The sequence below is a fragment of the Diutina rugosa genome, assembly GCF_008704595.1.
Source record: "Diutina rugosa strain CBS 613 chromosome Unknown scaffold27_size161568, whole genome shotgun sequence".
Classification (NCBI taxonomy): domain Eukaryota; kingdom Fungi; phylum Ascomycota; class Pichiomycetes; order Serinales; family Debaryomycetaceae; genus Diutina; species Diutina rugosa.
Window position 1 is genome coordinate 83936 of NW_022995166.1, and position 17878 is coordinate 101813.

Sequence of the window (17878 nt, forward strand, 5' to 3'; positions counted from 1 at the left end):
TACCTTCAACGTCGTCCCCCTCTAACCTACGCTCCTAGTTGTTATCGCCACCACGACAATTTTGTGCTCTACCTGTAGTTATGCCTATTTCCGTGTTCATCCGGGAAATACCGTGGTGGGTGGTGGCTTTCCGGGTGGTGGTCCTGCCACGCCGACATCCCCACTCTTGGATGTGGGAGTCGCGCGGTGCCATATATAAACTGGCCACGCCCGCAACCCCGGCAATTCCCACCACCAATCCTCGCCCCTCATGTTCAGACAAGCGGTTCGGTCGTTTTCTAAGTCGCCCGTGGCGAAAGCCGACTACTCCAAGACCATCAAGAACTTGAAGATCAATGCCGACACCAAGGTGATCTACCAAGGGTTCACCGGTAAGCAAGGTACCTTCCACGCCGAACAGGCGATTGCCTACGGCACCCAGGTCGTGGGTGGTACCAACCCCAAGAAGGCGGGGCAGACCCACTTGGACCGCCCCGTGTTTGGCTCCGTCAAGGAGGCCATCCGCGACGCCGGCGCCAACGCCACCGCCATCTTCGTGCCCCCTCACATCGCCGCCGCCGCCATTGAAGAAGCGATTGAGGCCGAAATCGAATTGGCCGTCGCCATTACTGAAGGCATCCCCCAACAAGACATGGTCAGAGTCGCCCAGATGTTGAAGACCCAGGAAAAGACCCGTCTCGTCGGGCCTAACTGTCCCGGTGTCATCTCCCCCGACCAGTGCAAGATCGGGATCATGCCCTCCAACATCCACCAGCGTGGTAGAATCGGTGTCATCTCGAGATCGGGTACCTTGACCTACGAAGCCGTCGCCCAGACCACCCTGGTGGGGTTGGGCCAGTCGTTGGTCATCGGGATGGGTGGTGACCCTTTCCCCGGTACCAACTACATCGACGCCCTCACCTTGTTCTTGAACGACCCCGAAACCGAAGGGATCATCCTCATTGGTGAGATCGGTGGTACCGCCGAAGAAGAAGCCTCGGAATTCTTGAAGCAACACAACTTGACCCGTGACGTGCCCAAGCCCGTCGTCTCGTTCATCGCCGGTGTTTCCGCTCCCCCCGGTAAGAGAATGGGCCACGCCGGTGCCATCATTGCCGGTGGTAAGGGTGACGCCAAGTCGAAGATCGCCGCCTTGGAATCGGCCGGTGTCATCGTCGAACCTTCCCCCGCCAGATTGGGCCACTCGTTGTACGGCCAATTCAAGGACAGAGGGTTGTTGTAAGTTATAGAATGATAGATTATATGAGACACGATTCGTTTAATAACACGCGAGGAATTTTGTGAATACCCCCACGAAAAATCGCAACCCCCGCAAGCCACCAATAGTGATATTTAAAAAATTTAAACTAACAGCAGAAAGATGATGATAAGTAGTACAGAACGAGTAGGGCCTACAAGTCTATAAAAGTTTGACCTATAATACTCTTCGCGAGGCTCCAACAATTATTGATGGAGAAAATGTTGAGACCACAAGGCGAAATTTCAAAATACTCTTTCCAAACACAAATAACCATGATCCCATAATTTCAACCACTACCTCTTCATAAATATTTATAATCTGTAAGTAGTGTTTTCAACAGATTCACTAGCTCTACTTTCGATGAGTCGTCACGTGAACGCTCACCGATTTGAAAAATTCACTTTTACACGAACGACCCCAACCATCATGTTCAAGGCGGGTATCTTCCGGGCGGTGGCTCCCCGGGTCCAACTGATCATACTGAAACCGTTCAGCACCAGTGCACCCGTTTTCAGAACCAACCACTCGACCCGAACCAAAGAAAACGTCCACGACCTCAAGACGTTCCTCACCCTAATTGGGCGCAATACGATGGAATACCACGACACCTTCGAAGGCGACTTGCAAAAGTTCTTGAAGACGTCGTCAAAGGAAATGAAGAACTTGGGCATCGACGTCCAGCTGAGAAAGTACATGTTGAGATGGATCCACAAGTTTGAGAACGACCTCGAACCGTTAAGAGTCCACCGCAAGGGCAAGAAGAAGCACGGTGGGGAGCGTAAGGCTAAAGAAGTGCTTGCGAAGAAGAATGCTCTCAAGCGTTTGGAAGAAAAGGAGAAGTTCAAGCAGGAGGAATTGGAGGCGGAAAACCGGGGCGAGAGAGACTTTTAATATCTTGTATATATATATTTAAACTACATTGGCATTGGCGATTACTGTAGGCAAGCACAGATTTTATATCAGGTTTTATTTCAGGTTTTGTATCAGGTTTTGTAGCACCAGTTTTGTTCCCAAATCAAGAGCACAGGCTCGCCCCTATATAGAGGGCATAAAACTATCTCTCAAATATTGACAGAGAAACTACAATATAATACTACATTTCCGAGTGTAGTAGCATTTTTTGGGGTGTCATTCTTATGAAAAGAAATGCTGCTCACCATAGCTACAAATAATTGCCTTTCGTGAATGACCCCGGATTTCGGAGCGAGTTGAGTGGCGAACGACCCTAATTAATTAAACAATTAAATGTTCTGTTAGCCACACCAGCAGTGCTAATAATCTAAAAATAATCGAAGTACTACTGATGCCAGATCGACCCTCGCTGCCAACGTGTCGCTGTCAAAATCATGTGTAAATTTTATTCTCGCGTCGTGTGCCTGTCGCAGCCCGGATTAAGCTACTACGTACACTTCCTTGCTACACCGCCATGGCTTCCACTTCCTCGCCAGCGTCGCTGACGTCGCTGTTTGTCCCCGTTGAATCGCAGGCCGCCATCCAGGTGATCAATGAAAGCAAGGAGTTCAACCCCAGGATCTTGGAGTACGTCGATAAGGTGACCCCGGCCGCCGTGGGCAGCGACTACCACATCATTTCCGTGTTTGGCTCCCAGCTGACGGGTAAGTCGACGTTGCTCAATCGCTTGTTTCACACTGATTTCGATACCATGGACGATTCTCAGGGCCGGGCCCAGACGACTAAGGGGATCTGGATGGCGTACTCGCCCGCCATCACCTCCACCAACGCTAAGCTGAAAAATAACGACAACATCTTCGTCATGGACGTCGAAGGTACCGACGGCCGTGAACGTGGTGAAGATCAAGACTTTGAACGTAAGGCGGCGTTGTTTGCGTTGTCAACCTCCGAAATTTTGATCGTCAATATCTGGGAACACCAGGTGGGTCTCTACCAAGGGGCCAACATGGGGTTGCTCAAGACGGTATTCCAAGTAAACCTCCTGCTTTTCGGTAAGGCCAAGCTCAGCCAGGACGCCAATAAGGACCACAGAGTGTTGCTTTTGTTTGTCATTCGTGATTTCATCGGCAACACTCCCTTAGAGATTACTGCGGAGCAATTGCGGGTAGACTTGATCAAGATGTGGGACACCATGGACAAACCTGCTGAGTTGGCCCACCTTCGCTTTGACGACTTCTTTGATTTGGACTTCCACGCCATCCACCACAAGATCTTACAACCCGAAGATTTCAAGCATGACATTGCCTTGCTTGGGGACAGATTGACCGCCCCTAAATCGTTGTTCAAGCCGCAGTACCACCACAATATCCCCATTGACGGGTGGACGATGTACGCTGAAAACTGCTGGAAGCAAATCGACTCCAATAAAGACTTGGACTTGCCCACCCAACAGATTCTTGTTGCCAAGTTTAAGTGTGATGAGATTGCTACGTCTGTGTTCAACAACTTTGCGAAGAAGTTTGAAGCGGTAGTCACCGAAAACCCTCCCTCAGCTGACACTGATTTGGAGAACTTGGGCAGATACATGCAAGATTTGAAGGAGGAAGTTTTGCAAGAGTACGACGAAGATGCTCTGCGCTACAACCCTACCGAATACAAGTTGCGCCGTGATTTGTTAGAGGAGGAGCTTCACTACAAATTCCAATCGGTGTTCGACGCCCACGTCACCTATGCCTGCAGAGCCCTCTTGGAAAAGTACGCTGCTCTGTTGAAATCTCTTAAGGGCAAGGACTTTGCTAACCAGCTGCAACTCCACAATGAACAACTTGACAGACAATTTGCTGAGCTTGCTTCACACTTGCTGTTGGGTGGCGCATTGGAAGTTGCTCACTTGAAGGCTCAACTTCAAGAGGAAGCCGAAGTGATTTTCAAGAAGCAACAAGCTCACGAATTGACCACCCTTGTCAATAAGGGCGCCAAGCGGTTGGGCAACGCTATCAGCAAGTACATGGAAGGGGAGTTGTTCGAAGCTGCACATGGCGAAGAGGACGACAATGCTTGGGAATTGATCGAGACTGAATTTAAGAAATTGCAAAAGCTATTCTTGGAAAAGTATCAGAAGGGGGACAAGATCGACTTTGGCTTGGCCACCTCGGATGCCCAGAATGCGGAAGCTGTTGAACGGTTTAAGTTTAAGGCGTGGGACGCCTGGTATCAAGCCACCCACAAGCTCATTACCAGAGAGAGTGTCTTGGCTGTTCTCAAGGATCGGTTTGAAGGTCAGTTCAGATATGATGAGCATGGGAAGCCTCGGTTGTACCAGAACACTTCCCAACTTGAGATTTCATTCGACAGATCCAAAGCTTACGCTTTAGCTGTTCTTCCCCTTGTTTGCGTGGCTTGTCGTTCCGACGGCAGTGAAATCACTCCGCTGGTTGACATCTTCGACCCTCGTGTTCGTGCTAAATATGCGCATGACTCGTTGGTTGACGAAGAAGACCTGGACTCCGAAAATGAGACTTCCTTTGCCCAAATCCTCGATGACAAGGACCAAGATATTGTCATCAAGAAGTTCAAGAAAGAGATTGACGCTCAATTTATTGAAACGAAGCGACTGATCATCCAACATATCACCCAAATTCCCTACTACATTTACATTATCATTTTACTTTTGGGCTGGAACGAGTTCATGGCGGTGTTGCGCAACCCCTTGTTGTTTTCCTTACTACTTATCTTTGGCGGGGCGGTGTATGCATTGTACACGATGAATATGTTGACTCCTGCAATCTCGGTGGCCCAGCGCTTGTCTGATGAGGCCATCCAAATCGGCAAGGAGAAGTTGAGAGAACTCTTGATTGACGATAGCATGACTCAAGGCAGACAGATCCGCAAGGCTGGAGGCGCCGCTGCCAGAGAAACCCGGGCTGAGGTCGTCGTCAACGATAGCGACGAAGGCGAAGCCATTGAGATGCAAGAACTATAAGCTAGCTCACCGTTCTTTCTTTAGTTCACCCATATTTCAGTAACCTTTAATTGATCAATTTTCGACGTTTTGTAACCTTAATTTCCTCTTCACCTGCGAGCGATTTCACACCAGTGTCGACGTTATAAACCTTAGAATAATATTTTGGTTGGGGATCAAGGGGAGGCTCAATTTTTAGTTGGTCAATCAATGGGTCTCGACTCGGTGGATTCCGTTTGAATTTGTCGTTTGTAGCAATATTTGGGTAGTATGACGGTACTTTCCCTAATGGGTTGAGTTCCGGGTTATAGTAGATCAGTTTATTACCCCGCAATGTCGTTGACTTTTCGAGGTTACGCACCAACGGAGCCATCTTCTCCTTGTGCAACCCATGCTTGATGATATAGTCCCAAGTCTCTTTCACTTGAGTATACCTGGCTTTATCCTTATCACTCACGGGCGGGGTTGTCTGCCATCGCTGTATTTGGTGATATAACTTTACAGGATCAGCCTTCAACGCCCTCTCATTCTGTAGCTGTCTCTTTTGCCGTTGCTGGATTTTCAGCTGCCGCTGTCGTTCTTGTTTCCGTATATCATCAGTAAGACTATATGGTCGACTCATTGCGACTGTTGGCGACCCGCGCTCACATTTGACCAACTTCAAGCCATATGTCCAAGGAGAACTCCCAGATACCCTACGAGTCGTTGGAATCAATACGACATCGATTGAACCAAGTCTACGTCTCGCTTCGAAAGCTTGCTGATCAAATACGGTACCAACCAACGGGCAAAATCAGACTCCCCAACTATGCCCATTTTGTTAACCAATTTCAAATCCTTATCACCCAGCTCAACTCCATCACATCTACCCTTAATAACAATGCTGAGGTGTTATCGTCGACCAATGTGTACCCGCTCCCACTGTTCCCCACGTCACAGCACGAGGGGTTGTTGACAACGTTGTTGCGGAAGAAGGTGTTGCCAGATGTGGACGAGTGGATGGAAGAAGCGAGAAAGTGTCCCGAGGGAGTTACCGATCAGACGGCCGAATGGTACGCTACAAAGCTTCTTGAACTCAGAGATGATGCGTTGTTTTTCGGGTTCGACACTCAGGAGGAGCTCGACGAACGGGAAACACCCAAGGGACAACAACGAGTGGAGGAAGCGAAGCAGAAGGAGAAAGCGAAGGCCGAGGCGGAGGCGAAGATCACTAATGGTAAAACCGCCATGTCCCCTGACGATACCCTCAAATTCATGTGCACTGGACTCATTGAATGATGCATTATACTATATAATGAAGAAGACACCGACCATGGTATCCACTTATGAAATCTTACTAGTTCTGTTCACGAAGACGTCCGCCTTCCAACGGGGTCTTGGTACTCAATGCCTTGTTCAATGAATTATAGGCGTGGGAGTACGCTCGGTAGCAGTCGATGAGTAAACAGTATTTACGTTCTCGCACCTCTTCACCGTCATCCTCGGTGTTCACCGCAACCTCCACCTGGTTATAATCGCAGCCATCGATGAGCTGGTAGTCGGGGGTGAACTTCTGGTTATACGTATCGATAAGAAGATCAACCGTGCTAGCGAAATGCTTAGTCTGTCGTTTCAAGGCATCGAACTCCTCGGCGGCCCAAAGGCTTTGTTCCTCAGCGACAATGACGGCCGATTGTGGAAACAACGTGATTATGAATACGAGGAAATCCTTGAACAAGATCAGCAACCACGTCGCAAAACGGTACCACACATTGCGGTCTCTGTTGATAATGAGCTCAAAGTCGTACGGACGACGAACCACCATGCGGACAATCTCTGTTCGGATCAGAGTACATGTCTGCTGAGTGGTCCGCAGGATTAGACGAACCGTACGGGCTACATATTGGATCGCTCGCTCGTAGCTTGTACGGCGAGCCTGGGGACGTTCAGGAAGAAGGCTTTCCAAGAAATCAGCGACATTTTCACCGGCTACGAAGACGGCAAAGAATGAGGCAGCCACAGTCGCAATGCCCGCCGCATAGTACCAGAATCGCAGGAACATGCTGATTCCAAACATGTTGGCGAAAATCAAGATGCCAAGACCGTACATGAAGACGCGTTCGATGATGGGACCAGCCACCTCGCTTGCTCTTCGAGCAAACTCAGAAAATGCCTGAAGAGAAATCCAGAAACCACCATCATTTGCCGCCTCAGGTGCGTTGGGTTCGCCGTGGTTGTCATCATGATGGTAGTGCTGGTTCGGCGATTCAAACAAACTGACCTTGACATGTTGTAGAAGTGTCTCACCATCCGATCCACGGAATGCAGCGTGCACTTTCAGAGCACCGCTGGGAGACAAAAGCAAGTATGGTGCTCCAGGGGACGTCTCGATGATAATAGCTTGAGATTCGTTGAGTTCAACCTCCTTTACTTCACCCTCGTATTCGAGACTGATTCTGTAGAACGTAGACGAAAGTTCGTCTTGCGGCATGAGTCTTACCGTATCACCATAGCGCACTTGTTCGAACAGTTTCCCCGTCAAGTCCATAGTTTTGTCATCAACTACAACTCTGAGGGGTTCAATGGGCACGAACTTCTCGCTGTCGTCGCGTTGTGAGGTCTGCACGGCTAATTTGATGGGCACATTGGGTGGGTTTCGACTGAAATATTGATATACAGGCTGGTGGTCGAAATCATCATGGTACTCCAAAAAGTCTACCAGTTCAACTCCCAAAACTTGGCGCATGGCAGCCTTCATCTCCACCACAGTTTTGTCGGCGGCGATGGTGAACAAGATGGGGGGGTCTCTGGCGTTAGTGAAAATCTCAAAGGTGAAGTCAGGACCCACCTCTGCACGTAATATATCGAAGAAGGCTCCGCTCAATGGAGCGACATCAAGCCCCACGACGTCTGATAATTCAATATCGTGGTCGGTGACCCTGCGACCATTATAACTCCACGCCACATTGGCCAAACCAAAATCGCGCTTGATCTCCGCCATAGGGGTGTCGAGAGGAAACACTTGCCCCGGTACAATCTTATTTTCCTGGCACACACACACAAACGTGTCAGGAGCAGCGGCAAATGTGTTTAAGCCATCGTCGCGGTAGCGGAAGGAGAATCCCTGGGCAAATCCCGCGTGGTTATCGATGATATCACCAATCTGCCATTCGTCGTCCAAATTGTGCTGTTTGTATTCGATCCAGAAGACGCTGGTGCTGACGTGTTGGCGTATAGCGTTCACGAGGTGGAGCACGGTGTGTTCTCGGGTTATTCGCACCAGGAGCTCGCGGCGCTTTCTGTTGTCGGTAGCGTCGTCAATATCGATCAAACGGACGACCACCAATACTGGAGTATCCATATTGGATGGATGTTGTAGGTGCTTCCAGGAGAAAGGTATGTGTGGTGGCTATTTGCTCACGTGCAGCTTCACCCGCGAAACGTAAGCGACCGCGAAGACGATTAAACGGTGGCGAGTGAAAGTGGAAAGTAGGAGTATTGATATATTCTAAAATTAAAAAGAAGTCCAGTATAATTGAATAATTGAGTAACTGTGTAATGATCAAGTCTCAAGAGAATTCAATCGATTGATTGATCTGTATGAAAACGGTCGTTAATTCATGTAAATAGTGTAGATATAATCTACAATGAATTGTTCAAAACGTAATGATATACACCTCCCCTCAACTGGATAAGTTACATACAATCTCCCAATAGTTCTGGACTAGCTTTAAATTATCTATTAGCTGAGTCCCATCGTTTGACGCTTCTGTGCAGTGCCTCATAGCGCGGATCGACTCAATCGTACTGTCTACCTTGAACCGCCATGAGTAAGGAAGAGTTCGAAAAGGTGTCGATGGAGTTCTCCCGGCTCCAGAACCAGATGAATGAACTCATTGGAGCCCGCAGTCAGTTGGAGACCCAGTTCCAGGAGAACAAGATCGTCCTTGACGAGTTCGAATTGTTAGATGACTCGGCGAAGATCTACAAGTTGACCGGCCCGGTGTTGTTGCCTCAGGAATACAGTGAGGCCAAGATGAATGTGGAGAAGCGGATTGACTTTATCAAGGGGGAGATTACTCGGGTGGAGGACAAAATCAAGCTGTCGGAGCTGGACATGGCCGCCGCCAGAGAGAAGTTGCTTGCCATCAGATCCCAATTAATGTGACGTTTCTATTTCTATGTACACTAGCCACGCATGAGCTGCGATTTAATCAAGTTAAAAGCACTGATCCCGTTGAACAACGCCCACTCTTCGACGTTGTTGTAGGCCGCCCCCATCTCCTTCAACAGGGCGATCTTATCGGCGACGAAGGCGTCGACGTTGCCGGGGTTCTGGATCTGGTACAACTCCAGCAGCACGTAGATGCTCGACAACCCCATCCGCTTGGTGTACCAGGCAAAGTCGTTCGACGCGTCCCCGGCGTAGAACGCGATGTCGTCGCTGAGGTTGTGGAGTTCCGCCGCCGACTCGGGCATGTTGTAAGGCAACGCCAACAACGCCACAAGCTCTTTAAGGTCGATCTGGTTGTTGTAGGACAATCTCGTTTGCATCAAGTTGGTGGCCCGGGCGTACTCGTCGGTTATCTGGTGCAACGGCGACTCGGGCGCTATGGCGTACTTCTCGAGGTTAGCCCGCTGGGTCTTGAGCCAGTGGATGGGGAGGTCGAAATCTTTCACGATGGACCCGGTGGCATCAGAGTAGTTGAGGTGGCGGGTGGCGGCGGTGATGCACTCGCGAGTGAACCCGTAAGTAGGGACGAGCTTGAGCGCCTCGTCGAGGATGACCGTTTGCGGGTTGTTGGCGATGATGGGGTTGGGGTGGTCAATGGCGTGGTACGCCCGTACGCCGCGGAGGCGTAATGTTCTCAACATCGGTTGGTTATTGGTGGGGGGTGGACCAATAGATAGGCGATAGATACTATTGATGCGGATTGAGAAAATCACCTCCGTAACTCAAACAAACCAACCCCTCGAAATAAGGGAAATTCAAGAGATATTTGTTCTTAAACGTCGATAAATCAAATTAACTGAATTCATAATTCAATTTAGTTGAAAATACTAACTATGAAAGTCGTTTAACTATTGGTCAGAGGGAAAGCTAGCAGTACACCGAAACCAATAGAAATACCATTTACGCGAGTTAACAAATAAATTTCATAAGTCTCGTTCAAACTCTACTGTTTTCCTTTGTACGTTGAGTCCAGATTTAAATCGTCATATTTGCCATCGCCTGCACCTAAGATCGCCCCTCAGCGTTATACCTTCAGACTAGTATGCTTGTAAGTACCATATACCCAATGTTCTCCCAATAGCTCCGAATACTAATGTCAGATCAAACCCATTGAACCTCCTGGGGCTCGTCACGAACTAGATGAGCGGGTGAATGACCCGATTGAACCTACTGTTGTCATCAATATCCTGGGTACCCTCACTGCCAAACCATTACTTGTGATCCCGTCTACGGTGAAGATCTTAGCTGAAATTGATAAAGCCCAACCCATTGGCAACATTGAGATCGTCTATCCTACACCAGAATCAAAAACTAGCAAAAATAACGACGGCGACGAGGAAGAGGAAGACTATGATGAGGATGCCCAGTTATACAAGGCGATGGCGGCCCGGGCGTCGGCACCAACCAAGATCTCGATATTGGAACACGCTACGTACTTGCTGATAGTGATTTCTCCGTTGGCAAACCCCGTGGAGTACAATTTGATCGCTCAGAAGATTGCTGACACTTTCACTACCACCAAGGTGATTTGTGTTACTCCCTGTGCTATGGACCATACGGTGGCGTGGCTCGGTACTCCCGTTAAGGGGCTTCGACAACTTGTACCTCCGGCCTCGATCACCGGGATTGGCGCTGCGTTGGCTCTGAGAGTAAAGAACATTACCATCTTAGCCGTCAATGGTGAGGGTCCCCCGGCGTTTGAGCGGGTTCTCCCTGATGCCGTGGTTGACGTCAGTCACTACCTCCAAAGTTTAGTCCCCATCGACGCTGATTACCCCAAAAAAGTGTCTACTGCCATCCGCAAAATCACCGACTCCATGTACCTTTAAGCCGCAAGCAAACCACCGAATACAGCTAACACAGCTAATTGAGTCCACAAATCTATTGTGGATCTAAGCTCAAAGTGTCACCGGCTACAATTAGAGAAAAGTGGACCTACAATTGACGAGCAAAACTAGAGAACCACCCAATTACCGTAGTATAACCTACAATAGCTAAATCAATAACTCGTTTAGGTTATATCCGCCAAACTATGTAGCATGATATCAATATGGTCTATTTGCAGGCGCTCGGTGGCACATGCCGAAGGCACTCCCATTGTCTCTACGCTGTATGTGATCGACACCGATTTGACTGTTTTTTTCGGGGGCCATCCCGGTCACACATCCGAGGGGCGAACTTAAGAGTAAGTGCATGAGATTCATATGAATCCAGACACTGGCGCCCGCCGCCCGTCACGTAGGACCGTATTAGGGGTTACGATGCTGCCCCCCACCACAAAAATGCCCGGTGGCTCTTTACCTGCCGCGCGAGGGCACTATAACCCTCACCTAAGCTCGCTGTCGGCAGGGGCTTTGCGAGGGCAAGGCTGACCACAGGCGGAACCAGCATGATATGCAAGCAGATGAAGATGGTGCAGCAGTGGTATAGCCCGCCGGTGATTGGCCGTAACGGCACCGTAGCCTCGGTAGCTTCAGCCCGTACTTAGTAGTGTCCTCATTTTGCCAGTTCTAGTGGTTCTTTGGTGGCTATGGTGTTGGATTTGTCAGCTGTTCCCGCCCTCGGTGGCCAGTGTCGGGGAGTGCACACAGCGCCGGCGCCGTTCACTGCCGGCTCACCTAAATTCGCACCTCACCCCCGCCAATCCAGCAGCCGATCCCTGGTCGATTCCCCGCCACTCGCCCGCCCCCGGTTACCTTTCAGCACCCCAGTTCGCGGGCGTATCGTTTCCACGCTGACTACTGACATGAATTCGCCCGGGGCGATGGCCTCGCCCGACCCGATGATGGCGGCGCTGACGCTGTCGCTGATGGCGATGCCGACGCTGGCCGCCGAAGGCGACTCCCCCAACTACTCGTCACGGTCGAAACAGACCCGCCGCCTGGTCGCCTGCAAAAGCTGCCACTCCCTCAAAGTGAAATGTACTCCGGCCAACCCCGACGACCCCGCGGGACCGTGTTTGCGCTGCCTCAACGCCAACCGTACTTGCGAGATCGACTTGACGCAAACCCGCAAGCGCCGCCGCAAGGAGCCCGGCGTGCTCACCCCCGAGTTGAAGGGGACCACTGACGCCGAAACCATCGCCAAGTTGCAGAAGAAGGTCGACCAGTTGGAGCGGTTGTTGGCGCGCAAACAGCCACAAAAGCCCGTCGACCTGCCCGACGGCCTGGTCGACCTGCCGCCGTTCGTGTCCAAAAACGACTTGGAGCGCGAGATCCTGATCCTCGTCGACTCGCTGAGCAAGTTGCTGGACTTGACCAACTCGCTCAAGGACATCGCCCTGCGCCGCACCCAGTTGCTCACCCAGACGAGGATTAAGGACATTGTCAGTGCTGGCCACATCACCGAGGCGGAGGCGGCAGAAAGACTACACCTCTACCGCACCCGCATTTACCAGCAGCACCCGTTTGTCGAGATCCCCGCCAACTACGGCGTCACCGAGATGCGCCGCGAGTTGCCGTTTCTTTTAAACCTGATCGTCAGTATCACTAACCCTATTGCGGGGCTCGAGCTCTCGCAAGATAAGGCGTTGATCTACGATAACTTCGCCGTGGAGACGTTGGCGCTCGAAGTGTTGGCGGTAGGGTCAAAGCTGATCCAGCTCATCCAGTCGTGCTTGCTTCTTTGTCTCTGGTATAACTCGCCAGAATTGTTCAGACAGCGGCGCTACCAGTTGCTCAACTCGTTATCGGTGCTGATGTTACACGATTTGGGTATTGTCAGCCGCCCCAACTATTACTATACGGACCAGGGGGGACCGCTATCTACGAATTCCTACCATAGCGTCAACGAGGTGTCTCAAGACTATCGAGCAATGGTGTTGGTATTGTATTTCAGCACTGTGAGCATCTGTCTTATTCTCCGCCGGTCGATCTACGTCAAGTGGACCCCTTACGTTGAGGAGTGTTGTCTGATACTCGAACGACTGACTGAGAAGCGCTGGTACAATTTGGCGGTGTTTTCCAGATTATCTAACGCGCTTGACAAAATCCATCATATCGTCCACGCGCTGGAGATCCTGGAAAGACGCAACTCGTCGTCGCTGTTTGTGATCCACGAGCTCCAAAAACTGCTTTCCATCATTCGCAACAAGATCTCCCACGACGACCACCGCACTTTAGCATACTACTTCTCGGTAGAAGCATATTTGCACGAGCCCAACTTGGGTCAAATATTTGATGGTGAGGACCAGGAAAACGCCCGCTTGACCACCAACTCCATCCGCGCCATCTCCAACTGCACCAACTCCTGTTTGAATGCTCTTGACGAGTTCTGCAAGTTGCAGCCCCAGGAGGTGGTCACCATCCCCTTTTTCTACGCCCTGCGGATTATTTACACCGCCGGCATGCTCTTGCGGCTTCGGTTCTTGATTTTATCGGTGTCGTCGTTGATTGAAAAGGACTTGGTCCCGCAAAAGGCGATCTTCGCCATCCAAAATGTAAATAGGTTGGTTGACGCGTCGCTGCTGCTCTCAAACCACAACTACTTCTTGAGAAAGACAAGATTGGTGCTCCAGCTTTTCATCCAAACATACACCAGCCAGGTCCAGGAACTTCTCCGCAAAAACGGTGCTACCCCTCAAAACTTAAAACCCCAATTATACAGCCGCACCGAACTCTCAGAGATGAGCCGGTTGGGTCAACTATACACCAGCGGTAAGGAGATTGAAAATAATGTGCTTACTAATGAAAACGGCCAAGTGGGCAACCAACCGCTTGAAATACTACTGTACGCCGCTGGAGTACAACGTGACAAGGAACTGCAACCACCACCGCCACCACCGCAACAACGAACACAACAGCAACAACAACCACTGCCCGCGCCCCGGGTGCCCACAGCTGGTTCATCGAGTATTCCTCCGGCGCTTGCCTCCAACCCGGCAATGATGGCCCGGGCCAACGCCATCAACGCCGCCAACTCGCTGCCGACGCAGATGGGGGCAAAGTACCCCATGAACAACATGGCTAACCCGTCACGCAACAACTCCATGATCAGTGACACGTTGCCCGAGCAACTCGAGAACCTGTACCTTGCCCTTAATGACGAATTCTGGACAGATTTGTTGAGTCAGGACTCAGATAAAGTCAATTTCAGCAATAATTTCAACCCGGGTACAGGGCTGGAGGAAGTATTTTTTATGAGCTAGACCACGGTAATTATTGGAGTATATATGTATAATTATAATATTTGAATAAGTGATGAAGGAAAGAGAGTGAAGTTTGGCAAACATTCAATATTAAATAAGAACTACTCATAGAGTATGATCCCAAAGTGGTTTTGCAGCTCATCTTAGTCATCAGAGACATTCATTCTACATCTCTATTTTTAGCGTTATCTTATTTGATGCGTTCCCCACACTTACTGTAATGTCAATTTTGCATCGCTTAGGTCAATGGGCATTATTTTCCGAAAATTAAGTGTATAATCTCTATATCTATCAAACTCTCACGTAGTGCAATAGTTGGTCCTTGAAAGTAGCCACCAAAGGCTCCACTTCCTCTTTGTTCTTGTGATCACAATAAGTCCACACAAAATTCAACCCGCCAGTGGACGTCAGCACCACGTTGATCATGAAATCAGCAGAACCAGCCATGACGTCCTGGAAAAACACCATATCGGTTATCTCCAGCGATTCCACATAGCCCAAGTTGGATATCTTTACCGTATCAGCCTTTGGCTTACCGAGAATGGAATCGAAAAAAGGGTCAGCATCTTTGTCAGTAGTGTAGAAATCTACCCAACCTTGCATACATTGCATAAGCAACGGGTTTTTGGCATCTGAGCGTAAGTTCTGATGGGCCAGCCTCACACGGTCCCAAGAGAAGCCGTCCAGTCCCCGGTACCATTCGCGTATACCAAGACTGGCTTGTACTGAGATGATGTAAGGCTCTTGAAACTCTTCAGGCATAAAATGGCGCATCGACATGGCAGCACAGTGGCTTTGGTATTTGTTTCCACTCAATTTGGACAAAACGATGGCGATCACTGCTTCGACAAACACGGTAAGCGACACTTTTTCCTTACGACAACGGGCCAATACTTCACTGAGCTCTTCCGCCGATAAGTGGATGTGTTTAAATGCCAACGAATAAGGGTATTCCGCGAGTAATCTGCCGTCCCATTTCTCACCATCACTAGGACACTCACGCTGGGTGGTCATCGCATCGCCAGGTTTAGGGTAAGGCACAATCTCATCGATAGGCGGTGGGAAAGTGCCGTGAGGATTGGCAGGATCGAAAACAATCGAGTCGGGAGTGACAAAACTATTTTTGGGAGCCGACAGTAATTGCAGAGCGAAGTACTCGAAGAAATACCGGCCAGCCATACCGTCAACGATCGTGTGTTCAAACATCCCCACGAGCACATGGTCTCCCAATAATACTAATCTCATCAACGGGGTGCCATCGTAGATTGACCAGTGGTGCTGATTAGTTCGTTTCATGAATAGTTCAGACACCACCCCATTTTCAAGCCATTCGTCGGGTTCCAAGATCTCCAAGATATCCTTTAAGGAAATTTTGAGCGGCTGATAATAATACTTACCCTCATCGTCCTTAGCGAGATTTGACGCCAATATCGGGTACGTAGTAAGCGTGCGATGAAGGGCAAGCCATACCCGTTCCAAAGTGAGCTGAGAACGGAAAGTCGCCTGAATATAGAATCCTCGATGCTTATGGTTTTCACCCCGCTTCCGGTAGAACTCCTCGTAGGGAGAGAGGTATCTACGGGATGGGCCCATATGATGTACACTGTCACTGTGCGAAATCAGGGTCTAAGCGAATGACAAATACCTTCTCGAAATGAGTACAGTTCCGTTGAACCGATGACACGCTCAATATACCCGACTACCGAAAGCATACGATAATCATTTTCTTTTGATATGACGTGCCCAACGGATTTTCGGTGGTGGTGGCAATTATAGTGGCTGATGAGCCAGGCTGAGATCAGTCACAATGCGGGGTTTGGGAGGCGGCACTGTGTGCAGTACCGCAAGATCACACTCATAGAAGGCGCCAGAATAAGTAAACCTTATCTATAAGTTGTGCTAATATGCCCGTGTTCAGTGAGTATTTCATTACATACCGAAAAATATGACTAAAGCTAACGAGTCAGTACCCGCACTGGTTAAGGTGGCGATGATGGTGGGGGCGGTGGCAGGGACCTCTCTTGCCGTGTACAACAACCGAGATCGGATCCTTGAAACGGCAGAACAGCTCTTGGAGCTCGGGGCTCAGTACTGTCGGGAGAAGTTGGAAGAGTCACGCCAACAGCGGATGGCGGCAGTCCCCATGGAGGTCTCTGACGAGTTCCATGCCGCCGACGAAAAGGACGTCAAGGCGCGTACGCTGGCGACGGACTACGACGACGACTTTGACGAGCCGTCGACTCCTGATCCTCTGGACGCGGAGATCTACGACGACGCGTTGGACTTGGACTAGGCATTATCGGAATACTTTGGGATAGGACTAAGGGAGGAGACTGTATATGGTTTATTATGATTGTTTATATTAGTATATTAGGATACCACCGCCAACACGATGATGAGAACAATAATCAGGAGCACCACTAAGAAAATACAGCTCCACTTCGACCTCCGCCTTTGGTACTCGTTGGCCTTGACGAGAGCACGATCAGCCTGCTGAGCGTTGTCGTTCAATTGTTGGACGTTGTCTTCGATGGTGTCGAGCTGGTCGCCCTGCTGGTGTACCAACTGGCCCAAGTCTTTGAATATCAGGTTAATTTCCTGGATACCTTGAGCCACCTGTTCGATCTCCTGGTTGCGCTCTTCAGTGAGAAGTATATGGTACTGTAAGTCGGTATCGTTGATGGTATTTTGTTGCTCGTGTACTTGTAGTTGTTCCTGGTTATCGCTGGCTCCAGCAGAAGTTTTGTTTTCATCTAATAAGGGTGTCGTTTCCACGGGGGCCTTAATCGGGATAGTCTTCTTCTTATCCGTATACACCCGCACCCCATTACTGAATTGGCGGTGTAAATCATGGAACTCGTTAACAAGGCGTTCCTTACGCACCATTTGTCGATTCAGCACCTCGAACTGGCCGTTATTAGAGGTAATGACCATATTGAGGTTGGCAAGAAGCTTCGATATCGCCAGCTCTAGCCCCGTCACTTGCGACACCAAGGCATCAGTCAGCGACCGCAATTGTTCGCTGTCTCGACGGGTGCCCACTTGTTTTCGGTTGGTTTCAAATTGAGATACTAATTCGGAAAACACCTGGAGTTGCTTCAGCGTCTTGTTTATAATCTGGTCGAGCTCGGCGTTCTCTCCCGACACTGGAGCCGACTCTTCTTCAATCACCGGTTGTTTCCCCACGGGCTGCTGTGCCTCCAAGTCAAGATTGGCAAACGACATGGCGGGTGGGTGCTTTCAATTGTGGCGCACGGTATATAGTGGTTGCGCCAGATGGGAGGCCGCTGCGTGAGCGATAGGGCAACCGCCGTTAGCCCAGTGCGATGACGTCACGAGATTAGGCGAAGCTAAACTTCAAGACTGAGATTACAGACACTAACAAATTGAATTGAATTAAAAAGA

At 49.8% G+C, this 17878-nt stretch overlaps 13 protein-coding genes across 13 annotated transcripts; 8 read left to right on the top strand and 5 right to left on the bottom strand. All coding sequences in view use genetic code 12, as the record gives it.

The window, feature by feature from the left end:
* Positions 1-250: 250 nt before the first annotated feature.
* On the top strand, positions 251-1222 carry LSC1 (succinate--CoA ligase (GDP-forming) subunit alpha; the record flags this gene model as incomplete). The annotated part of the gene is made up of 1 exon (XM_034156763.1): positions 251-1222. One exon carries the CDS (start codon positions 251-253, stop codon positions 1220-1222), a length of 972 nt encoding a protein of 323 aa, XP_034011268.1.
* Positions 1223-1666: 444 nt separating this feature from the next.
* DIURU_003946 (mitochondrial 37S ribosomal protein mS41) lies at positions 1667-2131 on the top strand (the record flags this gene model as incomplete). The annotated part of the gene is made up of 1 exon (XM_034156764.1): positions 1667-2131. The coding sequence occupies one exon, from the start codon at positions 1667-1669 to the stop codon at positions 2129-2131; it is 465 nt and encodes a 154-aa protein (XP_034011269.1).
* A 535-nt stretch (positions 2132-2666) lies between these two features.
* Positions 2667-5135, top strand: NAG6 (dynamin-like GTPase; the record flags this gene model as incomplete). The annotated part of the gene is made up of 1 exon (XM_034156765.1): positions 2667-5135. One exon carries the CDS (start codon positions 2667-2669, stop codon positions 5133-5135), a length of 2469 nt encoding a protein of 822 aa, XP_034011270.1.
* Positions 5136-5181: 46 nt separating this feature from the next.
* Positions 5182-5736, bottom strand: DIURU_003948 (uncharacterized protein; the record flags this gene model as incomplete). Its single annotated transcript, XM_034156766.1, has 1 exon — positions 5182-5736. One exon carries the CDS (start codon positions 5734-5736, stop codon positions 5182-5184), a length of 555 nt encoding a protein of 184 aa, XP_034011271.1.
* A 47-nt stretch (positions 5737-5783) lies between these two features.
* On the top strand, positions 5784-6392 carry MED8 (Med8p; the record flags this gene model as incomplete). The annotated part of the gene is made up of 1 exon (XM_034156767.1): positions 5784-6392. The coding sequence occupies one exon, from the start codon at positions 5784-5786 to the stop codon at positions 6390-6392; it is 609 nt and encodes a 202-aa protein (XP_034011272.1).
* A 58-nt stretch (positions 6393-6450) lies between these two features.
* Positions 6451-8454, bottom strand: FGR34 (Fgr34p; the record flags this gene model as incomplete). Its single annotated transcript, XM_034156769.1, has 1 exon — positions 6451-8454. The coding sequence occupies one exon, from the start codon at positions 8452-8454 to the stop codon at positions 6451-6453; it is 2004 nt and encodes a 667-aa protein (XP_034011273.1).
* A 465-nt stretch (positions 8455-8919) lies between these two features.
* Positions 8920-9261, top strand: YKE2 (tubulin-binding prefolding complex subunit; the record flags this gene model as incomplete). Its single annotated transcript, XM_034156770.1, has 1 exon — positions 8920-9261. One exon carries the CDS (start codon positions 8920-8922, stop codon positions 9259-9261), a length of 342 nt encoding a protein of 113 aa, XP_034011274.1.
* Positions 9262-9281: 20 nt separating this feature from the next.
* DIURU_003952 (ubiquinone biosynthesis protein) lies at positions 9282-9968 on the bottom strand (the record flags this gene model as incomplete). The annotated part of the gene is made up of 1 exon (XM_034156771.1): positions 9282-9968. The coding sequence occupies one exon, from the start codon at positions 9966-9968 to the stop codon at positions 9282-9284; it is 687 nt and encodes a 228-aa protein (XP_034011275.1).
* Positions 9969-10160: 192 nt separating this feature from the next.
* Positions 10161-11156, top strand: DIURU_003953 (uncharacterized protein; the record flags this gene model as incomplete). The annotated part of the gene is made up of 2 exons (XM_034156772.1): positions 10161-10169; positions 10428-11156. The coding sequence occupies 2 exons, from the start codon at positions 10161-10163 to the stop codon at positions 11154-11156; spliced, it is 738 nt and encodes a 245-aa protein (XP_034011276.1).
* Positions 11157-12073: 917 nt separating this feature from the next.
* WAR1 (War1p) lies at positions 12074-14473 on the top strand (the record flags this gene model as incomplete). Its single annotated transcript, XM_034156773.1, has 1 exon — positions 12074-14473. One exon carries the CDS (start codon positions 12074-12076, stop codon positions 14471-14473), a length of 2400 nt encoding a protein of 799 aa, XP_034011277.1.
* A 291-nt stretch (positions 14474-14764) lies between these two features.
* On the bottom strand, positions 14765-16066 carry ATF1 (Atf1p; the record flags this gene model as incomplete). The annotated part of the gene is made up of 1 exon (XM_034156774.1): positions 14765-16066. The coding sequence occupies one exon, from the start codon at positions 16064-16066 to the stop codon at positions 14765-14767; it is 1302 nt and encodes a 433-aa protein (XP_034011278.1).
* Positions 16067-16418: 352 nt separating this feature from the next.
* On the top strand, positions 16419-16766 carry DIURU_003956 (uncharacterized protein; the record flags this gene model as incomplete). Its single annotated transcript, XM_034156775.1, has 1 exon — positions 16419-16766. The coding sequence occupies one exon, from the start codon at positions 16419-16421 to the stop codon at positions 16764-16766; it is 348 nt and encodes a 115-aa protein (XP_034011279.1).
* A 77-nt stretch (positions 16767-16843) lies between these two features.
* On the bottom strand, positions 16844-17698 carry VAM3 (SNAP receptor; the record flags this gene model as incomplete). Its single annotated transcript, XM_034156776.1, has 1 exon — positions 16844-17698. One exon carries the CDS (start codon positions 17696-17698, stop codon positions 16844-16846), a length of 855 nt encoding a protein of 284 aa, XP_034011280.1.
* Positions 17699-17878: the final 180 nt, after the last annotated feature.